At 47.6% G+C, this 26364-nt stretch overlaps 1 protein-coding gene across 1 annotated transcript in view; it reads right to left on the minus strand.

The window, feature by feature from the left end:
- Nucleotides 1-16439, minus strand: part of CASQ2 (calsequestrin 2) — a 34796-nt gene extending 18357 nt beyond the window's left edge. The window contains exons 1-3 of the mRNA XM_059466471.1: nt 15994-16439; nt 1988-2072; nt 478-578 (exon numbers count right to left, since the gene is read on the minus strand). Coding sequence (XP_059322454.1) covers nt 478-578; nt 1988-2072; nt 15994-16227 — 420 coding nt within the window. The 5' untranslated portion in view covers nt 16228-16439. The remainder of the gene's footprint in view (nt 1-477; nt 579-1987; nt 2073-15993) is intronic.
- Nucleotides 16440-26364: the final 9925 nt, after the last annotated feature.

Genomic DNA, 26364 nt, shown 5'->3' on the forward strand with positions numbered 1-26364 from the left:
GCAACACAACATAAGCCTTTTTCAATGCACTGAGTTCTTTTTAGTTGCTTCACTAGAACCCTATTTCTTGGATATTCTTTTTATGAAAATAGCTATTTTTAAAAAAAAAGAAAGAAAAAGCATGAAAGATTTTGCAAATGGTGAAGTGTTTGCATGTGGGCTTGCTAGCTGAGGTGGGTGAACAGCAGGCGTTTATAAGGATTGTAGCTGACTTCCATTCAAATACTCTATATAGGAAAGAGAGAAGGTTGTCTCTAAGATATAAAGTGTTTAGTGGCATGTAAGGATACCACCTTTCCTGGGATCTCATGGTCAGACAGGTATTGGGGAAGATGTCAAATGCCATCTCTACCAGTGAATAGCAAGAAGGGATGAAATTTCAAACAAAGGTACACTACTTGTTTTTTTTATCAAAGTAAGTATTTGCAGGGTCTTCTCTGAGAGGTTTTATCTAGCTCTGAGCTTATCTGTTCTTACATCCAAGAGGAATTCCACCAAGACATCTGCAGACAGTTCCCCATCAAATTCAACCAACCGCTCGTCCTTAAAGACATAGAGACTCCCCTCTTCAAGCAAGCCTGAAAGAAGAAGAGAGGAAACAACAAATGGTTAACATGCTGTTAAAAGTATGTTTAGTGCAGAATGTCTTTCTTGTTATCCCAGCAATTCCTCCTGGGAAAATGCAATTGCCAGTTTGCTGTGTTGGTCCAGTTAGAAACAACCTGAGTGATCTCCTGATGGATGTTTCATGACACAGGGGACAGACTTCAGCCATAACTGGTGCTGACTTCTTCCCAAATGTTGAACTTTTCATTCAGGTCACAGTTTAGTCTCAGCTGGAAAAATTCTACCCCAGAAACTTTATTTAGCTTGGCTGTCCATCTTGCAGTAAATACTGGGCTCTAACTGGCAGCTCAGATTTTAACAACCTGTCACTAGATGGAAATTGGATTTTGATTCGAGCTGTGCTCACTGTCCAGAGAAGGCTGAACTATGTGAGCGTCACCAGTGACCTGAAAGTGAGCTTCAAACTGTCTGAGGCTTAGCTGGTCTGGGCAAAAGGGTTAGAAACCAATGATAGAGATACCACAGACTGCAGGGTGACAGGTTTCAATGCTGTATCACTGGACTGAGGACTGAGTGCCACAGAACCTTGTTGGAGGCTCCAAAATCAACAGCACTGGTCTTCTGCAATGCAGGATGGCAGGGTACCACTGGCCAAGGAGGCTGGTAGTTTGTTGCTTCTTGGAGAGGCAGAAGCTCTTGTCTTTAGTTTACCTCCCATTAGCACTCACAGCCTCTAATTTAGGAAAGAAAATTACAGTCCAGTATGCTTAAACCTTAGGTTTAGTGGTATATTTGTGTACTGTTGTATTAATGTGACACAACATTTCCATATTGATTTGTGGGCTAAAATATGAAGGGCCTGCCAGGCCCTGGAAGGCAGCTGTGTCCAAGGTGGGCAATGCAGCAGCCTCCCACCTGTAGAGCAGATTTCCTCTTTCACTCTGGGGAACAAGACAGAATGATTGGCACCTGACTGCCAAGCCATTGCAAGGCTGTGGCTGCCCCAGTGTTTAACAGGGTCACTGGGTCATGGGGCTGATGACATTTGGGGGACTAAGTGTTTTCCCTGAATGTTCTGGTTCTGCACTGCTGTGTTGGTCCTGTCTCTGGGTAGAAAGAGCAGGAAGTTACTCCATGGCACCTATTTACTATTTCTGCACAGAAAGCTGTGAACTAACACCCTGTCATCATTACAGCATGAATTGACTTTTTCACTTGGTTTGGTTTGGTTTGCTTTTTCTGGAAGGGTCTTGGCTTGTCTCTCTCATCCTCACCCCCGCCCTGATCCTGCCCCTGTTGGGGTGTGCAAGTGCCACCATCATCCTCCCCATGCTTTGGCTGTCCTCTAAGGGACTCCCATAGGCACATCACTCCCACAGTCTCTCCAAGCTATTCCAGAGATGTCAGACCTGGGACTCACCTAACTTTTTGGCAAGCTTGGCATCCTTCTTGGAGTCCACCATCCCAAAGCCAATGCTCCTGGGCTCCAGGACCTGAGCTGCCAGCTGTGGGAAGAAGCAGAGAGCCCAACATTAGTAGTGTTAATACCACAGGGTAGCTAAAGGGCATCATGCTCTGCTAGCACAATATGACAGACACAAGTGACCCATATTCTGCTGCTGAACAGCACCAATGGTGGCATGTGTCACATGCTGCCTCTCTGCTGAGATAACCCAGAGGTCACAAGGGTTGGGTTTGTTCCCATTGTGTTGCAGCAGGGAGTTTGCTGGCACTACCATGTTCTGTTTGACACTGCCCTCAGGAGAAGGCTCCTGAGTGAACTGGGGACACCAAAGCAGGGGGGTGGCTGGAAGGAAGTCCTGCGCCACCAACACAAAGCAAAACCTGTTTCCTCTGTGGTGCCTTGGTGGCCTCCTGCAGGGGAGTGTGGCAATGGCACCATGGACATTTTAACTCTGGAAGTGCATGGTGGCAGGCAGCAGTGTGTGCAGGACTCTGCAGCATCGTGTTTTCTTCATGCATGTGGTGGGGTGGCCAAAGCAGGCTCCTTTCCCTATGACGTGCCTGAAGTCGTGCCTCCTGTCCAGGCTTCAGTAAGCCCCCAGATCCCGGTGCCCTGTTTTTGCTAAAGAAATGCATCTAAAGTCAGCCATGCTCATGTTCACCTTCTCACAGCTTTGCAAAACCACTGCACCCCGCTCCCACCATCTTTGACCAAGGCGCCTCTGGAAGATATCGAGTTCCTGCCTGTTTTGTGAAAATAGATATGTGAGGAAAGGAGAGACGCTCTGCAAGGGCTGGAGGTGAGAGCAACCCTGGGTGAGACCCTGTGAATTCCAAATTGGCTCCCAGAGATGCACTGACCCTGGTAAATGGATCCACTTATGCACTGCATGACTGACAGCCCCACCACAAGCATATTAGAGACCCTACAAGGTAGTAATGATGCTCTGAGAACCACCAAGCAGCTGTAAGAGCCTTCTCCTCCTCCCTCTCCCTTCCTGCTGCACAAATGCCTGTGATGCTGATGGTTTTCTTGCTGCTCCTCCTCCCAGCCCTGCCGGATGGCGGGGGATGATGGAGATGAGGGTCAGGAGCCTCTGGGGCAGGAATGTCCCTATTAGGGCACAGCTGTCAGTGCTTGGCAGCACGAGGCTGGAGGGGGGCAGAAGAAAGCTGTGGCCAGAGAGATGGTGGGTTGATTTATGAGGAAGCTCCCCCCCTGCCCTGGCTCATTTTGGCTCCCCCCCCAGACTCAAAGCCAGTTTGAATGTCACCCAGCAGTGCTGCCACCGTGGCCACGTGGCCCCTTGGCTCCCCTGCTATAAATAGCTCCTGCCTGTGCCAGGCCTCTGTGAGAGTGTGCAGTGATTAGAGGCATTGGGGAGCAAAAGTGGTGGGGCAGCCACCTCTCCTGTGCAAGGGGGTGTCATGGGGCCAGCCAGCTCCCTGTGCTGTCAGCCTGTCCCTGAAATTCTAGGGGATGGTGGCAGGCACCCTGGGGATCAGGGCTCAGGGACCTTGCTTGAGCAAAAGGGAGAGATGGAGCATGTGGTTGTTTTCTCCCTTCCACCAAATGCACGTCCTCAGGGCTGTCCCAAAGCCCTCCAGGAGGAAAAAAGACTCCACCAACCACCACAGCATTGCTGCAGCTTTGATCCCCTGCAGCCACCTTCCCTGTTGTCTTTAGGGGCAAATGCCACCATGGGAGGCAAAAGTGGTGCCTGTGTCACACAGGAAACTGGGGTGTCAGTGCTCTTTTCCCTGCTTTTTGCCAGAGCTTTGAAATGAAAGTGAGGCTACAGATTCAGGGCTTGTGCTTACAGTGGACACAGCCTGAAAGGGCCAGAGCACTGGTTTGTGTTTGCACATCCACTGATTAGGCTGATAAGGCACTGGTCTGGTTTAGCATCCCATCTGGTGGCTCAGGTCACCTTAGAGCACCTGAGAGCAGCTGGAGCCCCATATTTGCAATGAGAGATGGACACCTCTCATGAGCTCTCTAGACATCTGCAAGTGAGTGGTGATATGAGAAGAGATTTTCTGTTTCCTGTTATGGGGATTTACCCTGACTGGACAAAAGGATGGAGCCTGTGGGACCATCAGGGTTATGGGACATTGTCAGCACGTCCCTGCTTGTTGGTGGTTGTGTATACCAGCAAGTGGCTCCTGAGAACCACCACATGAGGCTCTGGCTGCTCTGTGACCAGAGGAAAACACAGAATGGCCAAGGGAAGCAGACTTGTTCAGTCATGTCCAGTCCAGGCCATATTGATTTAGTTACTTACAGTTATGTCAGCGACAGGCCAGACACAGTCAGGGCAGTTTAAGCCCAATGATTCTTGACTCCTGCACACAGGAAATGGTTAGGGTTTCTTGTGAGTGTTTGAAGGTCAGAAATATGCAGAAAAGCTGCAACACCTGCTACAGACAAGTGGTTGGATGTGAGCAGGAATGTGTGCAAGGGAGGAGGCATTGATCAGAACTCATGTATGTCAGCATGCAGCACACACAAGGCTGCTCTTTGGAGGGGTGTGGGTGCAGTTCTGTAGCTGTGAGCATGGAAGTTTGCTGGAAAAGAGTAAAAGTGTCAAGAAAACGTGGGTGATGTGATGAAAACCTCTTTGTGTGAGACTGTGGGAGTGCTCAGTCATCAAAAAGAGTCTCAGTAATGGTGGAGGTGTGCCTGTTTGTGTGGCAGGGTTTGTGTGACTGTGTCTAGCAAGACTGTCTGCTGGAGGTGTATGTATGGTGGGTGTGAGTGTTTGGAGGTGTTCCTCTGAACACGCTCATCCCAAAGATGTGCAGCAGTCTGGGCATGCAGGAGAGAGCTCTTGCATGGTGTGTGAGCGTGCCTGAGGGGGCAGAGCTGGGAGCTCAGGGACAGCCTGCCTCCTCTGCAGGGACCTGCATGCCAGTGAGACACTGAGGGGAACAGTACAGCCTGAGCTCCTCTCCAGAGCAGGGTCTCACAACAGGGAGGTCTTTGTGCAGCATGAGACTTTCAGGCGCCCTTCCTACTGTGGCAGAGCCTGGAGGCAGGAGGCTTTGCAGGGCGTTTGGGGTGGCATTTGCAAGTGCAAGCTATGCAGGGGGTGGGCATTGCTCCTGGCCTTGCTTTCTCTGCTTTCCACTGCAGCAGGAGAGTCTAACCCATGCATAGGTGACAATACATTCCCACACCTATATCTGAACCCCAAAAAGCAGCAAAATATGGGGCATGCCAGAGGCACAGCAGTTTGGCTAATTCCCCCTACTCATTACAGTATCAAGCATTTATATATCCCCTTACAGTATTTTCTGATTCCATAATGCTAGTGGGATTTGAATGCAGATAATGTTTCTAATCTTGACAATCCTCTTGGCTCAGGGCCTTGGGACAGAGGCATCTGTAATCTAAGAGCACAGTCCCTCCTCCTCCTGCCTTTAAATTCATATTGCTCGAAGTCTTGGCCAGCCAGAGCCCTTGCCTTTGTGTCAGCCTCTATCTCTATAGCACATAATTTAGCTTCAACAGCTGCACGGAGACATGGAGGGTAGAAAGTGCCCTGGAAGAACTGGACATAACAGATCATGCAGTCCCTGAAGTAGAGCAAGAGCTTTGGGCTGGCAGAGTTGGCTGAGAGCACGAGCAAAGAGCCCAGTAGGTTGTAAGTTCACGTCCCATGCACATTTTGCAGCCTTATTCTCATGTTCATGAAGTCTTTGCAGGGCATACTTTCTACCCATTGGATCCCAAGCTGTGTCCTCTGCAGCACTGGGAAAAGGAGATGGGAGTTTGGCAGCACTACTCCATTCTCCCATATCCCTCAGGTAGTAACCATACTTGAATTTGGGGGAGTGTGAGGGGGTGAATGGCCCTCTGGGATGTGTGGGAGCTCCAGCCCAAAGTGAAGTTTGACTGCTACCAGGTGTGCAAGAACCCTCTCATGCTGGATGGTGTCAGCAGTTCCAGGCACTCAGAATAATGGATGTGGAAAGGCACAGCTCCCTGCCCAACATCTCAGCTCCACACCCACTGTACCCACCTGAGCCTCGGTGTGATGCTGAGAAGTTTTGGGAGATTTAAGCAGTCCCATAGGGTCATTCTGAAATCCTTGGTTATACAGCAGCAGAAACGTCACTCTCTGCCTAACCATGCTCCTATTCCAGCTGCAGGCAGCAATGACTGTGCCAAACCTTGCACTTGTCAGTTTTGCTGCTAAATGGCAGACAAAAGTCCCTCAGAAAGGGTTAAAAATGGGAGTGGGAGGAGTGGCTGCGTCAGCATGGTCAGTTTTCATTGTGAAGTGACATTATGGCATTCTGGCCTGGATTTTCTTCCCACTTCTCTAGCACCTGCCCAGAGCTCCCACAGACAAAAAGGCTCATCTTCCCCAGCTGCTCAGGCTTGGGAGGAAGGGCTTGGGGGCATTTGGGTGTCTCTGAAAGCCATCATGAGTACACTTCTTTTAACCATGGGAGCTTTCTCTTTTGCTATTTAGCAGTGCAGGAAGAACAAAACTCCAGCAATACAGGGAGAAGAGCAACAGGAGATGATGAGGAAAAGTCCCCCAAGCAATCTACACTCCTCTGCTGCTTCTCTCCTACTCTCTTTAATGCTGCAGTTTATGCTGATGGTCAGAACCTGGTTGATGAAATTATGATGATTTTATATCCCAGAGTGTTAGGTTTTTATTTTCAGCAGCAAAAGGAGACAGCAAGTTTTTAGTGTATTTCCCCAGAAGTTTTGAATCCTTACGCAGGACTCCCACCTACACACTATAGTTGGCTACTCTGAGACATTGGGCAGTTTCTTGGAGAACAGAGGCCATTATTTCTCTTCCCTAATGCTGTGCTGTCCCCACTAGCATCCCCTTGCATACCACACCAGTAATATCTTAGTCTTTTCCACAGTTCAGGCTGTCCTGGAGCACTGTGGTGATCAAAGAGCAGGGCCAGAAGCCTGCTGAGCAGCTACCACTAGAAAAGTCACTTTGCTGGCAGTGGGGACTGAAGGAGAGTATGTTGGTCCCACCTTGCTACACTTTTCCACCACCTGAGCTGCTTGGAGAGGCTGAAGCCCCCTCCTAGAGATCACTACTCCTTGGACTAAAAGGCAAGTCCCCAAATATGGAACACTCACAGGTCACTCCCTCAGAGCTGGCTTTCACAGGTAATGCTTCAAAAACGCTGCCCTGGAGCTTTAATTGTTGCGCAGCTGCTCAGGGGGGGTCAGCCACACGGCAGCGTGCTCTCTGCCTGCCTCTCTAAAGGTTTCACATAGCTGGGGCTGTATTTTTATCTGCTCCTGGCATCCCTAATTTTAGCCAGCTGCAAGCCAAAGCACAGCCTCCCCGCCCATGAGCTACTCGAGGCTGGTGCCCGTGCCACCGAGCACCCACGGGCGCAGGGGCCACCTGCCACCGCTCCCAGCTGGTCCCTGCTGGCACGGCATCAAAGGTGTGTTGGCAACTCAGCTGTGCCACTTGCATGTCAAGGGCAGACAGGGACGTGTGTGTGTGTCTGTGTGTCTGTGTGTCTGTGTGTGTGTCTGTGTATGTGTCTGTGTGTCTCTGTGTGTCTCTGTATGTGTGTGCTGCCCCAGGTGTCTGGAACTGGGCAGAGGCCACCCCGCTAAGCTGCCCTTTCCAAAACAGAGACTGACAGCGTAGTTTGGGGCTGTCCTTGTCCTTGACAAAAGTGAGGCTGTTGCTCCCTGATTCTCCTTCTGGCCTCAGAAAAGCTGCTTTGAAACTGAAGGCTGGAAGTTGCTGTGAAGCCCATGTGAAGCAGGGCAGAAAGCTGGGTGCTTTTAGTGGGTGCTGCAGGAGGGAGGCATGCTTGGTATTAAGCCCATTCACCTACACATGCCCATGTCAATCCTATGCCTCTGGCTCTCAGGAACAAGCCAGATTCCTCCAGTTTCTGACCCAAGTGAGTGTAAGCCAGCACCTCTGGAATCCCAGAGAGTCCAGGATGCTGTGGGCAAGAGCTGGGAGCTCCCATCCTGCATACACAAAAAGGATTAGTGAAGCAGGGCCCTGGGGGAACAGAGTGGTCCTTGAGACAAGAAAGACCTTTTCCCCAAGAAGTGAGCAGAGAGAAATAAGAACTGAAGAAAGCTTTAAATATACCCAGCCCTCCTTGCACTGGGTTCGAGGTGTCAGAGGTCTGCTGGCTGATGGCAGTGTCTGCTGCCAGGGCCGGAGAGGGTTCCCAGAAAAAGAACATATCATGTACAGCAGCTGGCCTTCACCGGAGCTGTGTCAGAGAGCACGCAGGAATGAGCACCATCAGCACTGCTCAGGAGGGGGTGCCGGTGAGGGGAGGAGCCACTGCCTGGGAATTCAGCTCTTGGTTGCTGCTCCCTCCATTTCCTTGGGCAAGTTTTTTTCTTTTCTCATGTATGTAGGTAAATCTCAATGTGCAAAGGGTGAAAAAAAAAAAAAAAAAGAAAGGAGAACTTGGACCTTGTTAAGTCACTTCTTTCCTAGTCCATGGATTTCGTGCCTGGTTGCCTGTTATTTAGGGACAGAGGCTGCAAAAGGACATCTTTGGTCATCAGACTCAGAATCGTGTCATTCAATCTCTGTCACAAAGCAGCCAGTGTCCATTTAAGACTCACTGGACTGTTCTCCCCTTCCTCCTCTGGTGATTAGGGACTTTGTAGTTCCAGACTTGTTTTATTCATAGCCCATTTGTCCTTAGGCTTTGCGCTTAAATAGCTCTTCTCCCTCCCGGGTGTTTAAAAGGAATTATCATATCCCCTTTCCATCCTTCCCACAAATGAAGCTCAGGCACGAAGGAAGGGCAGTCATGGGCTTTGATTCCTTTGGTCTTAGATGAAGGGCACTGGCAGAGCAGGCTCTGGAGTAAGGTCAGGGTGGGCGAGCATGGCGTGGCCACCCCTACCCAGTCTCAACAGCTGCCCCAGCCTGCCGTCAGCTCCTGCAAAATGTCAGGGTCCAGGGCAGGCAGCTCGAAATGGTAACCACAAACACCACACATGTCCTCTGAGTAGGTGAGTGTGAGCTCAAGCTAGCCCTTCTTGGGCCCCTCGCTCAGGATAAGGCCAAGAAAAAATGCTCCATTGTGAGCCTGGTGAGACAATGGAACAGGTTGCCCAGAGAAAACATGGATGCCCCCTCCCTGGAAGTGTTCAAGGGGAGGGGCCGCTGAGCAACATGGTGCGATGACCCACCCTGAAGAGGAAGTCACACCTCATTTAGTAGAAGATGTCCCTGCCCATGGCAGGAGGACTGGAACCAGGTAATCTCTAAAATCCCTTCAAATCCAAACCATTTTGCATTTGTATGAAAGGCATCTCATTTTACAAAAGTGAGACCCTGCCTCCTGAGGACCAGCCCAGCAGAAAGACACCAGGAACACTTGCTGGCACTTTTAGGGGAACCTGACTAGCATGGCAGGATGGCAAGACCAAAGTGGATGGACTTTTCCACATTTTTTCTCAATTGTATTTCTGAAGGGAGGAGTGGCTCAGAAATTCCTGAGTCTCCATGCAGCTCAAGGTCTTACATAGAAATGGCCTCAAATTGCACCAGGGGAAGTTTAGATTGGAAATTAGGAGAAATCCCTTTGTTGAAAGGGTTGTCAAGCCCTGGGACAGCTGCTCTGGATAGTGGTGGAGTCACCATGCCTGGAAGTATTTAAAAGACGTGTAGATCTGGCACTCAGATATGGTTTAGTGGTGAGCTGTGCTAGGTTAATGGTTGCACTCAATGATCTTAGAGGTGTTTTCCAATCTAAATTATTCAATGACTCTATTACAACCACCTACAGAGGTTGTCTGCAACAGCTGGACTGTGATAAGAGCTCCACACTTCAGGGCCAAGACTTGGCCTCGTACTCTGCCAGCAAAGCAAGCCCAAGCTCACAGGGGTCTGCCATGTCTCCAGGAGATATTTGCATTCTTTAGATCCCCTCTCCAGTCATAATTTAGCAGATGAGAAAGGTGCCTTTCAAAGAACATTTATGGCTGTGAAAGTGCAATTTTAGGAGAGATGCTGCTTGTGCAGCCTGTCCAAAGTCACTGCTTGGAACTGACAGAGGGACTTCAAAGAAAGAAACATGTCAATAATAGGTAATTCAGCCTTGGAAATTATTTTTGCCACACACAGGAAGATCAAGGCACACAGTTGTTCCTAGATGTCAATGTGCCCATCTGTGAAACAGGGAGTTTTCTGCAACCTGTTTTTGTGACTGGCATGTCAGTGAGTGAAACCCCCTGGGTGCTACTGCTAAAAATCAGTACTCTGCTGGCTGTTGCTGAGTTGAGACCTACTTACATGGCCTCAAATGGGAAGTAATCAATGCACAATTTTTCTTTTTCTTCCTCTCTTCCTCATTTTCTACATTAACTTATCTGTAGTGGAAGCACTCCTTTTGTAGACATAGAAGCCCAAACACCCTCTTTTATTACAGGCTTTTGCACACTTTCCTGTTCAGCCAAATGCCCCTCATCTCTCACCTTGAGACTTGTTCTGTAGGGACTCAGAGAACTGAGAATTTTTGTGGCATTCATTGAACATGTATTCTATATCCGTATTTATACTCATACCTCAACACTAAATTGTGTTGAGGCACTGTCCCATAAACATGGCCATTTTCAAAGAAAATGTCTGAAATCTGAGTTTGTGAAGCAAACATAAAAGGGTGCTTAAAGAAAGGGCTTGGGTTTATATTTCTATTTTTACTGATATTTTATATATTTTTAAGATTTTATATTTTTATACCTAGAGATGGGAAAAAAGTGGAATCTTATTTCCTGATTCCTATGGATTTTATGAATATACAGACCTAAACTCATAAAACTTTTTTCTATGTTGCATCAGAAGCAGAGAGAGGCTTTTTGCTATGTATTACATGGCTCTGAACTCTTGTGGGAATATCTGCTCTCAAGAGAGTTCAAGACCATATGAGGGAAACTACCCCTAAACCAGCTGATCTTGTACTACTTTTTCCATCCTAAGCTGGAAGCTGCAGTAGTTTCAGCACTTGGAAATAAATGAATTAGAAGGTAGAGCTTACACACAGTTTAATCCTTGCCTTTTACTGGACTCAAAATCCTTCTTTCCCTTTCACACCACAGGGAGATACTGGCTGTGTTTCCATGTGTTACAGAATTGGCCAAATATGTTCAGGAGTTTCACTTTGTTCTGCCATTTATTGCTAGAGGCTGGACTGATCCTAGGCCTCATCTGGAGAGGGGAGTACCACATCCCTCTTCTCTTTCCTCTTATCAGACTGGCTTGTGCTAGGCAAGTTCTCCATGAACTTTCAGTCCAGGGGCACTGTTGCATCGAAGGGACTGAAGTATCTGGGCTTGATGAGCCTCTCTTTTTTAAGGCTATTACACACGCACACAGATGGCAAGGGAAGAATGGCAGGGGAGCTGGGACTGAGGGAGTTTCAGCAGAAAGAGGATAGCAGAGTGCATCACAGGCAGCCTATGATAGTGAGAACCCCTCAGCTGCTAGAGAGAGCTTCTCAAGTGCAAAAGGAAAGCCCCTAACACTAATGCTTATTTATTCTTGCTACGTGATTCCTAGAGACAGAGGCTGGCCCACTGGAAGGCCAAACTCCCTATTTAGGACATTCAGAGATGAAAAGGGAGAAGGTCTTAGAAGTGATGGTCGGAGACAGGGTGAAACATGGTAGAGGAGATAGAGAGGAGAAAAAGAGCAGAACAGGTATTTCTCAGGTTCACTGCTTTGATCTCTTCCCCTCTAAACCCTTCTTCATGAAAGTTGAGACCATTTAGGACAAGTAACTTTTTCTTTTACTTGTCTGTTAAACAATTATTGTGATTTTTTGGCTTTTTTTTCTTCTTCACTGTGCTTACCTCATGGAGTGTGCAGAGCTCTTGCAAATATCACTACAGGGTAGGAATGGCTACTGTTATCTCTGGGACTTCTTGGATCAAACTCTGCATTTTCCTGTATGGAGGCTTTTCCCTACTCCAGGTGCAGGTGCTTTCCAGTAGCCAGTGGTGCAGAGTGGAGTCACAGGAGAAAGGTGCACAAAAGAAAGGAACCCTTTAACCTGAGCTGTGAAACAGCCCGTGTTCATGGTATCTCTGCCCAGGGTTGTCTTAGGACAATCCTTCCCCAACTCTTTTCCATCCTAGCCAGAAAACAGTAGGCATCTCAAATCAGTCCTTTGGCTATTTTTCCTGACAGACCAACCCAACAGCCTCCATCTTCCCAATCTGGACCTGAGGGGCTGGCACTGCCACCCCTGGAGCTGTTGTCATGAACTAACGATGGTCTAAAGAGCTGCTTTTGCTGCCAGAGGGGTTCAGTTGTCCCTGGAGCCTGTTGTGACCAGGTGGCACCCAGCAGTGTAGGTGGTAAGAGCTGTTAGGACCACTTCATAATGATCATCATCTTCATTCCCCTTCTAAACTGGAAAGTGACCCTGGGCTGCGTGGGAATTTGTTGATCCAGTATACCTGGATACAGGGAGCTGAACACCCCATGTGCTGTGCCAAATGCAATATCAGCTTGATGACATCATCCCTTTTCTGGTGACAGTGGGTGTGCATCCTCAGCTTTCAACAGTGTCAGTCAGTCCTACATGCTTCTCTTGGAAGGAAATTTTTCTTATTATATCACTTCTTGGTCTGCTGTACGTAGTTATGGTTTAGTAAAGTCCTTAAATAAGTGCTTTACTTATGTGCTATCATGTTGTCAGCTTGATTTCCTAAATAAATGAGAGCTTTGTGATTCTCTTCTCTCTCCCCTATCAACTGCCTTCCCTAATAAGCCTTCTACCCGTTGGCCCTTTTAAACCAAATTTTCCAGAGTGAGTGATCTCAAACATAATGAAGCTGTTGCAAGTTTTATGAAGAGCAAAGACTTGGAAGGGAAAAGGCTGAAGTGCCCTGAAAGAAGGAAATATTGCCATATGAGCTGAGCCCCTATGGAATTTCAAAGGACCCAGTTAAGAGAGAGCCTCGCGTGTTCTTCACTCCTGGAGGGGCCCCAGTCAGAGCTTGTTACTGACGAGCTACATATTTCAAGGAAGCCATGGTGGATCTCTCTTACTCTTTTCTTTGGTGTCTAATGTAATTCTTCATGCCTTTGATCTTTGGAATTGTACATTTCTTATAAGAAATATAACATGTTAGAGAAGCAGAAAGGATGGACTATTTGGGGGTTTTCTGGAATTAAATTCTTTGAGCCCATGTGCCCACCCATGCATGTCCATGAGACAATCTGATGTAACAGAGCTTAACCACCTGCTCAGACCTTTGCTTTGCTCCACACCTGCCTGTGTGTTGGATGGAGGCTCACTTTTATTCCTAAGGATGGGCACTGATGACACTGTATGGAAGGGGGCTAAAGACACACTGTATTGCCAGGCTGTGAAAGCAGCATGTCTCAATGTGAAACAGCAGGAAAATTGTCATCAAAGTTAGATGGAAAAACTTGAGGTGCTGTAGAAAGGAGCATCTTATCACAGGCAGCACCCTGTGCTGGGAACCTCCCAAGAGAGCTGGCAAGGATTAGTGAGGGCTGGAGTATTTACCTCTTAGATACTTCATTTCAGGTGTAAAGGACCTTCAGCACTCCAAGTCCTGACCCCTCTACTGAAATTAGATATGTAAAATCTTCCTGAGTGAACTTTTCTCAGGTTTGGCTGGAAGGAGAGCCCTGTCACTGCTCCTGTGCCTACAGAGCAGCTCACTACTCTAAGGCTTGCTCAAATTACAAGAGACCTGGGTTCAGCTGCTGACTGCTTCCAGGAATAATGATCCCAGGCAGTTCATCTCACAAGCAAACAGCTCCACATCTCAGTCAAGGAGCCACTGCAGACATTTCTTTCCTTCTCCCTGTGCTGGTGAACATGCAGTGAAGTCCAGCAGCTGAATGAGCTCTGACAGGGAAAATTAAGAGTGACCCCCTATGGTACAACACATTATGGCTTGAACTGAGGGAGTTGAATGCTCTCACAAGAAGGAGCAGATTACAACCTGGCTTGCCCACTCAGAGTGCTCCCATGGCTTAAATTAGTCCAGAAATTGGGAACTGTAGCACCATTTTGGCCTGTGTCCTATGCAGAATAGAACACATCTTTGTTGCATTCTGAGACCCTCTCCCCTTCTGATTCCCTCTGGGTGACAGAAGCAAAGAAGTGCTCAGTCTGCAGATTCCTCTTGTGCCTGGGCTGTCAGATTGCTGCTGCTGCAGTTCCCAGTCCAGGGGAGGGACTGATCTGAAACTGTGATACATGCACTGAATCAGCACTGCAAGTGCTTTGGAAATTTTGAGGTCAAAGCCACAAGTGCCAGTTGATGTGTGGCACCATTAGCTGGAAGCTGAGCACCAGGGGACTGGAGCACTACAATTATGTAAAGGTCTAGCCCTCAGTCTCTTGCCCAAGGTCACATAAGAAGTCCATAGCAGAGAGCAATTGGAAACCAAATAAATCACCAGAATCCCAAGCTAATGTACTCATGGCTGAATCCAATCCTGAAAAATAAAAGCTTAAGGCCAGATTATATTGCAGCTGTTGCACCCTTGATAGTATGGGTAATGGTGTCATGAGGACTCAAACTGATGGTAGACATCAGACCATAGAGTCATGGAAACATGGCCTGGTTGGAAGGGATATTAAACATCATCAAGTTCAAAGCCACTGCCATGGACAGGGACACCTTCCACTGTTCCAGGTTGCCCAGTGCTCCATTCAATGTGGCCTTGAACATTTCCAGGGATGGGACATGCTTCTGTCAGGTTTCTATAAATATGTATCTAGTAACTGTTTGACACCTATCAAGCACAAAATAGCTATTCTGTTAAACAACAATGTCATTATACAACCAACAATACTCATTTCAGCTGGAGTTCAAGCATTACTTTTTTCTTTTCTTTGCCAAATGTTATTTGATCACTCACCTGCAGAAAGTAACCCTTGCCTGACAGGTGAGTAAAATCTGGTTAGTTTTTGGACCTTTCTTTCTGGCAGTCATCAGGCTTGCTGAGGAGGTCAGCAGACCTTCAACTTGACACTGAACTTTTTTGGGTCCTATCCCTCAGCAAGCATATTTTCTTATTCACATTTCCTACACTCTCAGGGGTGCAATGCATTTTTTCTCTGGATCTGACAAATAAAGCTGAAGTGTTTCTTCTGCAATTCTGAATTCACCTTCTTTTCAAATATGTCTTTTAGTTAAGAGGGAATATTTGCAAGCTCCTGGTAAGAAATATGCACCTAACAATCAAGGATTGCAGCTATGTGATTCCCTGCATTACAGCTACAATACAAGAAAGAATGCTACAAATCTACATTGTCACTTTTGCCATGATTTATTTTACTGAGGATTAATGAATCATTCGTTCATGAAAGAATTAACAGCACTCTTTTTCCAGCACAGAAGAGAATGGTTGCATTAACAAGCAGCTATAGACTGATTCCAAGCAGGCAACCAAGTGTCAAAAAACAAAAAGGGATTTAATGCTGCTGCACCAGCAGGGAGCTTTTGAGATGGGGAGCTAGGACGCCCATTTGCTGCACAGCTTGATAAGGTTTCTTGGCTGACTGCTGCTAGTGGGATAAAAAATGGGACTCAATCCAGAATACAAGTGGGATACTGGCTTGTACAGAATGAGAAAGGATCAAAAAATTTCAAGCTACGGATTCGGGTGCTGAGATTTGGGAAAGCTGAGCTGAGCTGAGTTCATGTTTCTGAGGTTTGCAAGGTTACTTGCTATTGCCTGAATTTCTGACAGACAATCCAGAAAAACTATTTCCCAGCAAACTGAGAAGAGCACAAAAGAGGCTTTTTCCTGGGCTTTGCAGAATTCAGGCAGGGGCTAACTGAAATCCAACCAAACAAACTTTTGGATGCCCAACCTCCCCTGCACGAGACCGTTTGCCTCTCCTGTCCTGTGGCTCCTCTCCATGACTCTGAGCAGTGCTGTGGTCCTGACCCCGACTGGGACATGCAGCGGCACTTACCTCCAGCACCATCTCTGTCATCTGGAACTGCTTCTGGGAGACCTTGTCAGAGCTCACAGGCTCATGGAAGAGCAGGCAGAGCATGTCATACTTCTTCAGTGCCTGCTTGTAATTCTTCTCGTTCAGGTCGATCACTCGGTCTTTCCCATCGTAAGTAGGGAAGTTCAGTCCCTCTTCTGCCTTGCAGCAGAAAAGCAGGTAAAAACCTGCCAGGATCCAGCAAATTGCCTTCATAGGGGCACCCTTGGAGTGCAGCAAAGGGTGGGTGAATGTCCCCCTCTTTCTTGATTTGAGAAGAGAGGGAGACCAAGGACTCCAGGTGAAGTTTGAACTAAGTTTCTCCTAGTTTCTCTAAGTTTCTCTCTGCTGCTTTCCTAGAGTTGAGCCCAAACACTGCAAGGCTGGTGGGGAGCAGCAAACTTTGCTGTCCTGTACTCACAACAAAGAGAGAGACAGACGGGAGAAGCTGTCAGGCCAAGCCCTGGATACCTTACATAGCTGTGTCCAGCTCCCGTGTCATTAGGAACTCCATTTTTAGGAAGCAGTTGTTTCAGGCTAAAAATAAACCCTGCAATGAATAAAAAGGACAGATATGACACCATTGAGGGACTTGCTGGCACTCTGCATCATCGGAGAGAGACAGAGTGGGCAAGAGGGAGGGAGTGGAAGATGTCAGTCCTGGGAATATGCAGGCAGGGTTTGAGAAGGGACAGACTTCACTCACACAGGGAGTCAAGGCACAGGCTGTCCTACTAGGAATTGACAAAAATAGAAGGTATTTATAATAAGGGTATCTCTCTTTATATCCCTTTGGGCATCACAGTGATTAAGATTTTGATAACAGATCTCAGGTTAAACAGTTTCAGAGCCTCATCTGCACCACTAGAGGAAAAGTCCTGTTTCCTCAGCAGCAAAGGAGGTGAACACTCCTGGGACTTCTTTCTCCTGCCTGGAGCGCCATTTGGAGCTGCTAGCTGACATTCAAAGTGCTCTCTGAAGCACATTTTCTGCTTGTGGGGCAGCAGGAGAATTGCTGGCCCTTGGACCTGCAATCCAAAAGCAGAGGGAAGCTTATGTTGCAGCCTCCTGTTTTCACAGCAGTTCCCAAGCCACATACATTGCTGCCAAGTGGTTCAACCTTATCGTGCTAAGGGGGCTGATGGCTGGGAGGCATGTGCCCAAGCCAGTGTCTTGGGGCAGGAGGCAGGGCTCTCCTCAAGAGGATGGTCAGATGGCACCATCATCACCAGCCACTCTTTCTGGGGCCTGCCTGTTGGACTGGAGCTGGTTTTTCACATAACCCTCTTGCATTTCCCAGCAAGCTGTCCTGAATATTCCTCCTTCTTCATGTCCCAGGGATGGTGGCCATTTCCTCCTTCTGTGGGAGCTGAGCACAGCTGCTGCTTTGCTGTATCACCTGCACAGCGCTGCTGGGGGAGAGCGGTTCAGAGGCACAGTCCCTCAGCTCTTCCCTGCTCTGACCACGGTGTCACCTCTGACCCATGACTGGCAGCAACAGGCAGGTGGAGGCAGGCCAGCTGGCCACAAGCCAGCCCTGGGGCTGGCATGGATCCACTGGAAAAGGCCTGCTGAAGGGCTGGCAGAGAAGAGCTTGACAGGGGGCACGGATCCCTTCCCCCTGCCAAAATGATGTGCAGACAAGTGGCCTTATCAGGTCTTTTCCTTGCATGCTGCTCCATCACAGCTTTGCTCCATCCACACCAGGGAAGAGACAATATCCCTTCTTAATGCACTTGTTTCCATTTAATTGTATGTCTGGGATTGTTTCAACATTTGGGGTAAAAGGTGAGCATCACTTAGCAATTACAGAATCATAGAATCATTTCGGTTGTAAAAGACTCTGAACATCATTGAGTCCAGCCATTAATCAAATACTGCCAGGTCCACTACTAAACCATTTCCCTAAGCATCACATCTACGTGTCTTTTAAATACCCCCAGGCACAGGTACTAGAACACTTTCCTGGGCAGATTAAACACATATCCTGGGTGACTTAGGAGCACACATCCTTTCACTTCTATGTCAGCTTTCACTTCCCACCTGAACAGCCCACAACATATTGACTGAAACCCTCTGGGTAATGGCTTCCAAATCTGTTTCTCATCTGTTATTTCCAAAGCCTTTTCAGAAGTTCAACCTTTGCTGTCAAATTAAAGTCCTAATGACAAAGCCTGAGGAATATAGGTAAAAGCTGAAGCAAGACAAGCCTCCAAAATACACTTCTTAGAGGCAGGCTTCAGGGGCAGTCATTTTTAGAGGGAGAGGTAAGTCTGAATTGCTTTTAGTGGGAGACACAAGTCTTATGTCACAGTGGGTGGCAATGGCTGGTTAGGTTTATGCTGAGTGTTTAGGATGTAAAACACAAACCCAAGTTTGTGGGATGATTAGGCATACATTAGGCTGGTTGCCTTTGAAGGACTCCCATGGATCTGGGGTGCAGGAGCAGGCTCCACTGGTGTCACAATGTGTTTTAAAGCAGAAGCACATTAGACAGGGTGTGAAAATGAAACGCTCACAGCTACTTCAAAAATTGGCTTCTGAGTCTCCTGACCTCCTTTATTCTTGTAGGTCTTCAACAATTGCTCCACTTTGATATTGCTCAAGCTATTTTTGATGCGCTTTTTCTCTAGTCTGAATAACTTTTAAATCTGCCTAAAAATAGATACAATCCAATTTTCATTTTCTCCTCTTTTCTTTTTTTCCTACCAAAAAAGGGAAAAAATGCTTCTTGTTCACAAAAATTGTTGCTTTGTTAGCCCCACATGAATCTTGTTTATCTGCTTGTGGCATTAGTAGCAAATATTTGTGAATTTTAGGCTTCACCTCTGCATCAAAGGGAATTCTTCCATCAGATCAGCCTTGGGTGTCATGGTCACCAGAGAGTCCAACTCTTTGTGTCTCCACCCAGAACCTCAGTGGGGCTGCTAGAACTAAATCTAGTGGACATTTTCTGTGGTCTTCTAGCTCTAGCTGCATCTATATGAAATTCAGGACACCTTGTTCACCAAGGCAGAAGTAATGGTGAATTCCTCAAAGTCAGAACAACTGCCTCAATCACCTGAAATTCTTAATTCCAATAAACTTTAGTCAAAGCAGATGTTCTCTTTGCAGTCCTGCCAATACAGGTCTAAAATCCTGTATTCATGTGTTTTGGGATGTTCAGAGCAGCAGTTAAACACTTGAATCTGAGCAGAACTGCTTTAGTTTTTTTCCCCTGGGGAATAGCAGAGCTGGGACTGAAGCAGATGCTCCCACGACCTCACAAAGGCCATAAACGTTGTGCCTTTCTCTTCATCGTCTCTCTTTGTGCTAACAGCAGCACACTGAGATGTGCTCATCTCAACCCCAGAAGCAAAACTTGGAATTTCAAAGTGTGTCCATCCACTCTCAGATAATGTTTTAAATTTGGAATTTTGGGCCAGGCTCACTGTCAAGAAAAGTATAGTGTGCAGTCCCCATGCCTTTGGGCAACCTGAGTTTTATTGAAGGCCCATTTCTACAGGACACTGGCATAAGTTTTCTGTGCATGTCAGATCTTCTTTCATAGGGTAGGAGAAAGAGCAGTTCTTCTCAGGAGGGAAGGGTAAGAGGAGCAAAGACATTTCACCGGCTTCTCTGTGAAACTCCAGATTTTGCACTCCTCTGTTCATTGGAGATATTTTGTGGTCTCTTCCTGCATAGCCTAGTGTCTTCCTGATCCCGCTTAACTGCCTGTGGTTTCAACACAGGCAGTGTTTCTGTGGGCAGTGTCACACAAGGGAAAGATGGTCTGAACTAAATCCTGGGACACTTGCCTTTCAGCTCAGATATCTCATTTCCTGGCGAAGCTGGCATCTGTTAGTCTCTGATATAAGCTGACTGCAAGGTTCAACCTCCCAGCCCTGATTACTTAGCCATTGACTCCTTCATCCATTCTGTTGGTGCTTCTCAGCCCTACCTAAGAAACCAGTACAATGCTTTCCCCCAGCTAACTATCCCAGAGATGCTTCCCTGAAAGCTTTCTGAGGAATGAACTGGTAGCGCTCACTGCCTATCCACCCTGACAGGTGCTTATATTGTTTAAACAACCTTCAGAACTGGCCCAAAACTTGAGGCAAAGAAAGAGATAATTAAGTGGAAACACTTGCTGTTGGTTTATTCACTACTGTTGGCTTTCTGGGTCCATCCATCCAGCAAAATCCTAGCTCCGGGGATTTAGCTTGCAAACCCAACCCTGAAATTCATTGAAGTAGGATTTTACTCTATTTCTTCCAATTTTGTGAGGATAGTAGTCAGTAATAGTGCTCAAAACAGTACAACTTCAGCCCTTCAATCCAGGCTTGCAGAAATGCAGGGTGGAGATGTAGGACAAATAAAAACCTCCTTCTTCATTATTTTTTTTCCTGCTTGTATTATAAATTAGGGATATACACTTGCTGTTCCTCCCTCCTGGCCACTGCAGCTGCACTCTATGCTGCTGTTCTCACCTTCACTGTCCTTTCTATCTGACACAGTAAAAGACGTCCCCAGCCACTGCTGATCCAAATGCTTCAGTGAGCCTTTTTTCCAGGGCTTCAGGATTTAGGGTTCTGCTTTAGCTAATCTCTTTTCAAGCTTCTAAGACCTTGTGTGTTTTGCAAGATAGGAGTATTCAGAAAATATGCCTTTTGCCACCAGCTAGCCAAGCAAGGTCAGAGCGGGTAATAGCTTGCAGGGTATTGCCATGACCAGGGTGGGAGCCTCAGAGACACACTGAACTTTCCTAAAGAGACCAAGGGGAACACTGAGAAAAGCTCTGCAGTGTAAAAACATAGTTCTCTCTCCCTTCCCTTCAGCCCTGAAAGGTGATAAGTCCTTCATGGTGCTTTACATTGCTTGTACTCCAATGCAGTCATGCCAGTGACAGCAGGCGAGTGCAAGGCAGAGGAGCTGTATCATTGGCACTGCCTCCCTTTCTCACCTGTTACAAAAAGCCAGAGATCTTTGTAGTACCTGACACTACTTTTACTGAGGTGTCTTGAGACCTTCTGTGTGATAAGAAGATGCTATAAACCCTTTCTGACTCATGGACACTGGTTTTCATGAGGAAAAACAAATACAGGACAGTCAAAAGCACTTCTATGAAATTATATAGAAGTTGTAAAGGGAAGGTAAAGAAGATAATCCAAGAGTCCTAACTCATTCTCAGACACACAGGCATTTCAGAAAATCTTGTGTTTTTTTAGGCATTGTGTCCCCCAGAGCAAAGTTGGTCTGTGCCATGTTAGGGGGATCATTGCACCTCTCTGCCTTTGGGACCTCGTCTGACATCTGTGACTTGTACATGTCAAAAAGTAATTTAGAAGGTCAAAACTGGGACTGTCCCAGAAGGATGGGGATAGTCACCTCTTAATGAGCTAATAATCTCTACACAGCAAGAAAGGATTTAACTAAGGCATCACTGTGGCCAAATGGAAATGTGCCCATTGGCATATATGGAAATGGGAGGGAAAGAGAAAGAAACTAATTGAAAATGAAAAGTGTTACGAGAAATTCTGGAAGGAGACAAGGCTGCTGCTTCATGCAGAGGTCTGACAAGGGACTGTTGTTGTGGTTGTGGAACCCATCAGGTGGACTGGAAAAGGTGGCAGATAGTTTGCAATGCGACACAGAGGCAGTGACCTGCCTACCCCTCCTAGCTGGGCTGGGAGCTCTGCCAGCCTGTGGCAGCAGGGTTGTATTTGTCCACATCCAACTCACCCTGGAAAGGGTAGAGAGGCTCCCTGGAGGGCTTCCTGCATGTAGCACCAGGATGGGAGAATTTTGTGCATGTGACAGGAGTAGGCTGGTTAGTAAAATCTTTCCTTTGCTGGTAATCACAATGAGTTGGGGCCCTCCAGCTGTGACTCAGAACTATTCCAGTCATGCTGCACAAAACAGCCCACACAGAGCCCTGGCCACAGTGCTGCCTGCAGTGGGCTCCTGCCCATCTTCTCTTCTGCAGGACCTGGGAGCAAGAAGGGGTCAGCCTGCATCTGGTGCTGGCACCTTCAACCTTTGTTTGATGTATAAACTCCTAAAATATGCTGGTGTCAGTGAAGATCCCTGCACAGCAATTTTAAGCTGACTGATGAGAGGTCCTTTTTTTTCACCAGATGCCTCTAATACACCCTACTTCAGAAAAACCACCACACCATTTCAGTCCACCCTGCCTTGTTTAATGCCCCTTTCTTCTGCTGAGATATCACAACTGAGGAGTTAAAGCAGTTGCTCCTGAGACAGTGGCATCATCTACCCTCAGGGGGAAAGGTGTGGGTGGGTGCTTCATGAGGGACAGGAAGGGGCTGTGGATAGGAGATGGATGTTCAAGTTTTCCACAGGGCTTTGGAAAAACATTTCCATGTGAATTATACCAGCAAGGTCCAGGGATGATATGATGCTGCAAGGCTCTTAGACATCAGACTCACAGGGATTAGTGCTTTAGGTGGGCAGGGAGCCTGGGTCAGGTCTGGGCTCCTGAAGGTTTTGGCATTCTGAAGAGCTGGAGAAGGAGATGCATCTGCTGCTGACCATGTTTTCAGAAGAGCTGGCTCAGAAACCAGGCCAGGCATGTTCCTGTGAAAGGTGCTGAGATCTCAGTGAAAGCCCAGTGATCCACAGCCAAGCCATGAGCTAGTGTGAAAGTTTGGCCCAAAGAGGGTGCCCCAAGAACTGGAGTGTGAATGGTGCCGACTGAGCTCTGACCCAGGGACCTGAGCAATTACAAATGATATCATAATAATTTCATTATTATTAATAAATAAAATAAATAAACCACATGATCTGACACAGTATGTTCCCCTCTGAAAAATCTTCAGGGCATGTACAGCCCAGCCATTTCCATCAGTCCCCTGCCTTTTTCTTGGAGGAGGTGGGATCACTGGACTCTTGCCCAGCCTTGGCCATGATCGGTATGTCCGAGCCTGTGTCCATGTGTCTGTCTGCACGCACCCATGCACACACGCATTAACCACTGGCACTGCTTTCACCCAGCTCTGCCAGGCCAGACTCTAAAAGATGGAGCCCACATGGAGCACACTCATTTGGGGTGGACAGGTCTGGGGTGACACCTGCACCTCAGGTTTCTCCTAGCCATGAGGGCACCAGCATATTTAATAACATCTTGATGATTGGAGGGGTGTTTAATTTAGTGGTGTGGCGCCTGCTGCTGCTGACGGAGCTGTTCCCAGCAGATTTACGCCTGTTTCTGTGGAGTAGCTGCTCAGCTCTCCTCTGCTCTCAGCCTCTTGTGCTGCCCCTCAGAACCTTCCTCCTCCCCTGCCTGGACAGTGACGCCTGTTGGGGCACAGCTGACAGGCTGGGAAGCGCTGGGGTGAGCTCACTGTGCCACCAGGAGCCTCATTCCTTTTGAATGATGAGCCAGACAAGCTTAGCGTGCTCCTTAATTTTGTAAGGAGACAGAGAGGGTTTGCTGCTCTTGAATTTCTGCTCCATTTTTACCTTCTTCTCCTCTAACTGGGTTTTATACTGTCTGGGATGGCCCTGAGTCACTCTAAAAAGTTACTTTATCAGGTACTTGTATTTCTGGGGTGAATGAGTTTCCAGGCAGTCTAGATGTCTTCCAGGCAGTCCATTATGCATCGTCTGGGTATGCTTTTTCTTTTTTTGGTGCCAGGCAAATTGTGCAAAATTTTCAAAGTCTTCATGTGAATAAGTCCTACTGGCAGCAAATCCACCATGGATATTGGTATGTAGCTGGGTACAGTTACACAGTGCTCCCAAGAATTCAGACAAAATGACTCAAGTATCCCCTTCTTTGGATCCTTAAGTCAGCCTAGAAATATGGAAATCTGAAAAGAGTCTTGCTTGAAACATCTTTCTCTGGCAACTTCAGGGTGCCTTTGCTCAAGTTTTTAACTGCAGTCACAGAAGAGAGAAAAGCTTCTCTATTAAAGTATCTCTGTTCAAAAATGAAAGTGGAAATATTTGGGTAATAGCATGAAACCTGTCATGAAAAGCCACAGAAGGATCTGAAAATCACAAACTGTAGGATGATATGGTGGAAGGTTAGCAGAAAGTTGGAGACCTTGCCTCCCTCCTTGGGATGGCTGCAAACTGTTGCTGAATCTGATGGTGGGAAAAGGCCTGTAACAGAATCACAGAGTCATAGAGCAGTTTGGGTTGGAAAGGACCTTAAAAACCATCTGGTTCCACCCCCCTGCCATGAGCAGGGGCACCTTCCACTAGACCAGGCTGCTCAGAGCCCCATCCAGGCTGGCTTTGAGCTCTTCCAGAGATGGGGGATCTAGAGCTTCTCTGGGCAACCCGTTCCAGTGTCTCACCACACTCAGAGTAAAGGATTTCTTCCTAATAGGTAATTTAAACCTACTCTCCTTCAGTTTAAAGCCACTATCTCTTTTCCTATCACTACATACCCTTGTAAAAAATCTCTGCCTTATTGAAAAAATGCCTCTGCCATACTGAAAATCAGCCACAACCCACATTTCATGCGGGTAACGGAAACATTTGGGCAGTGGAAAAAATTTTGCAGCTCCTTCTGAATCTTTTTTTCCCCCTTCGTAGAAATGCCCCCTCACTCTTGAAGAAACATTGGCTTGCCTTGATGAAGAGTCTCTTCATCCTGGGACAGAGCACTGGCCCATTGGCTGTGTCTGCTGTGGGAGGCTGGGAAGCAGAGGCTCCACCTGGGTAGGCTGGATGCTCAGAGGAGCCCTGCTGGAAGGAAGATCCCCCAGCAGCAGCCTCCTGCACCAGCACTGTCCTGAGAAAGAAAGAAAAAAAGCCCAACACCCCCAGAAACATGCAGCCAGTGCTTTCCTGGAGGAAAAAGCAGAAGCTGTGTCTCTTCAAGACTGGGGCTAGCAGGTTTTATACCACAGCATGGTTTGGCTTTTCTTTCTAACCTGAGGTTTCTAGTTAAGTACCACCTGGCAGCGCCCCTGAGCTGCAGCCTGGCTCATGGTTTCCATAAAGGGCTGCTGGGTTCACTCATATTTATAACGCTTGCCCCGGCATGGCGTGTCAGCTTGCAGAAGTCAGCTCTCCCCCGGAGCAGGGAGTCATTCCACAGGCTGTGCTCCTGTTTCCATCCCTGCCTGCCAAGGGGCCTCCCACCCCTTGGCAGATGGGACCTGGGGGTGGCTGGCAGAGGGGCATGGCAGAACGGTCTGAGGGGTGAAGGGCACAAGGAAACAGGGTGCACAGGAGATACAGTGCCTGGTTTCCCGTGTAAACTCTATGAGGGAGGGAGGTGTGTGCCTTTCTTTAGTGCTCCAGGGAAAGTGGGAACCACTACATCCCTGTGGGAGACAGGCTGTCTGCAGGCAGGTGAAAAGTTTTCTTCTTCAGGTGCTTTTTAGTAGGTACTTTGGGTAAGGAGGATCACAAAAAGCTAAGGCATGGCTCCAGCTTGGTCCCTTCTGCTCTGAGTTCATAAAAGATGGCTTCAGACTGACTCTTAGAGCTGCCAGCTGTACCACGCGGTACACTCCAAATGGAGTTGTACCAAAGAGAAGATCAGACCTCCAAATGCCAGCCTGTGGCCAACATTCAGACATTCCTCATGGCTTGGCAGCAAACCATGACATTGCTCTCAACAGGTCCCTTGCTGGGTGCCGTGGTCCTAGTGAATGCTGAAGGTCCCCGACTGAGGGGTATTTTGATGGGCTGGAGACAAAAGCCAGTTTGGAGAATGTGACAAAAGCCAGCTTAGAGGTTTTAGAAGTCAGGCAGTACGCTGATGATGTTCCTCATCCTCTTGTGTCTCAGAGCACGTGCGTGGGGTGAGGAACCAGCCCTGCCAGCTCGGCCCTTCCGCCTCTCAGGAGCCACGCGTCACAGCTGTGTGTAGCACCCGCATGCTCATGGCTGCAACTAAGCTCCTACAAAGCTCCCTGGATTAGCAGGTGCGGATATACAGGGCAGGGATGCAGTAATTTGAGCTGGAGTAGTTAGTGCAGTCAGGCAAATGTCACATGGAAAAAGAGGACCTAAAATGATCTAGCACAGCAGTTTGTGCTCAGTCCTTACTGGACTGTAGATAACTTTATTTTAGTAAATATAACTGATACCTGTTCATCCCTGGTCAGTGTATTTTTCTTGTTGCCTTCCTTCCTTCCTTCCTTCCTTCCTTCCTTCCTTCCTTCCTTCCTTCCTTCCTTCCTTCCTTCCTTCCTTCCTTCCTTCCTTCCTTCCTTCCTTCCTTCCTTCCTTCCTTCCTTCCTTCCTTCCTTCCTTCCTTCCTTCCTTCCTTCCTTCCTTCCTTCCTTCCTTCCTTCCTTCCTTCCTTCCTTCCTTCCTTCCTTCCTTCCTTCCTTCCTTCCTTCCTTCCTTCCTTCCTTCCTTCCTTCCTTCCTTCCTTCCTTCCTTCCT

This window comes from Ammospiza nelsoni, chromosome 2 (genome assembly GCF_027579445.1).
Source record: "Ammospiza nelsoni isolate bAmmNel1 chromosome 2, bAmmNel1.pri, whole genome shotgun sequence".
Taxonomy (NCBI): domain Eukaryota; kingdom Metazoa; phylum Chordata; class Aves; order Passeriformes; family Passerellidae; genus Ammospiza; species Ammospiza nelsoni.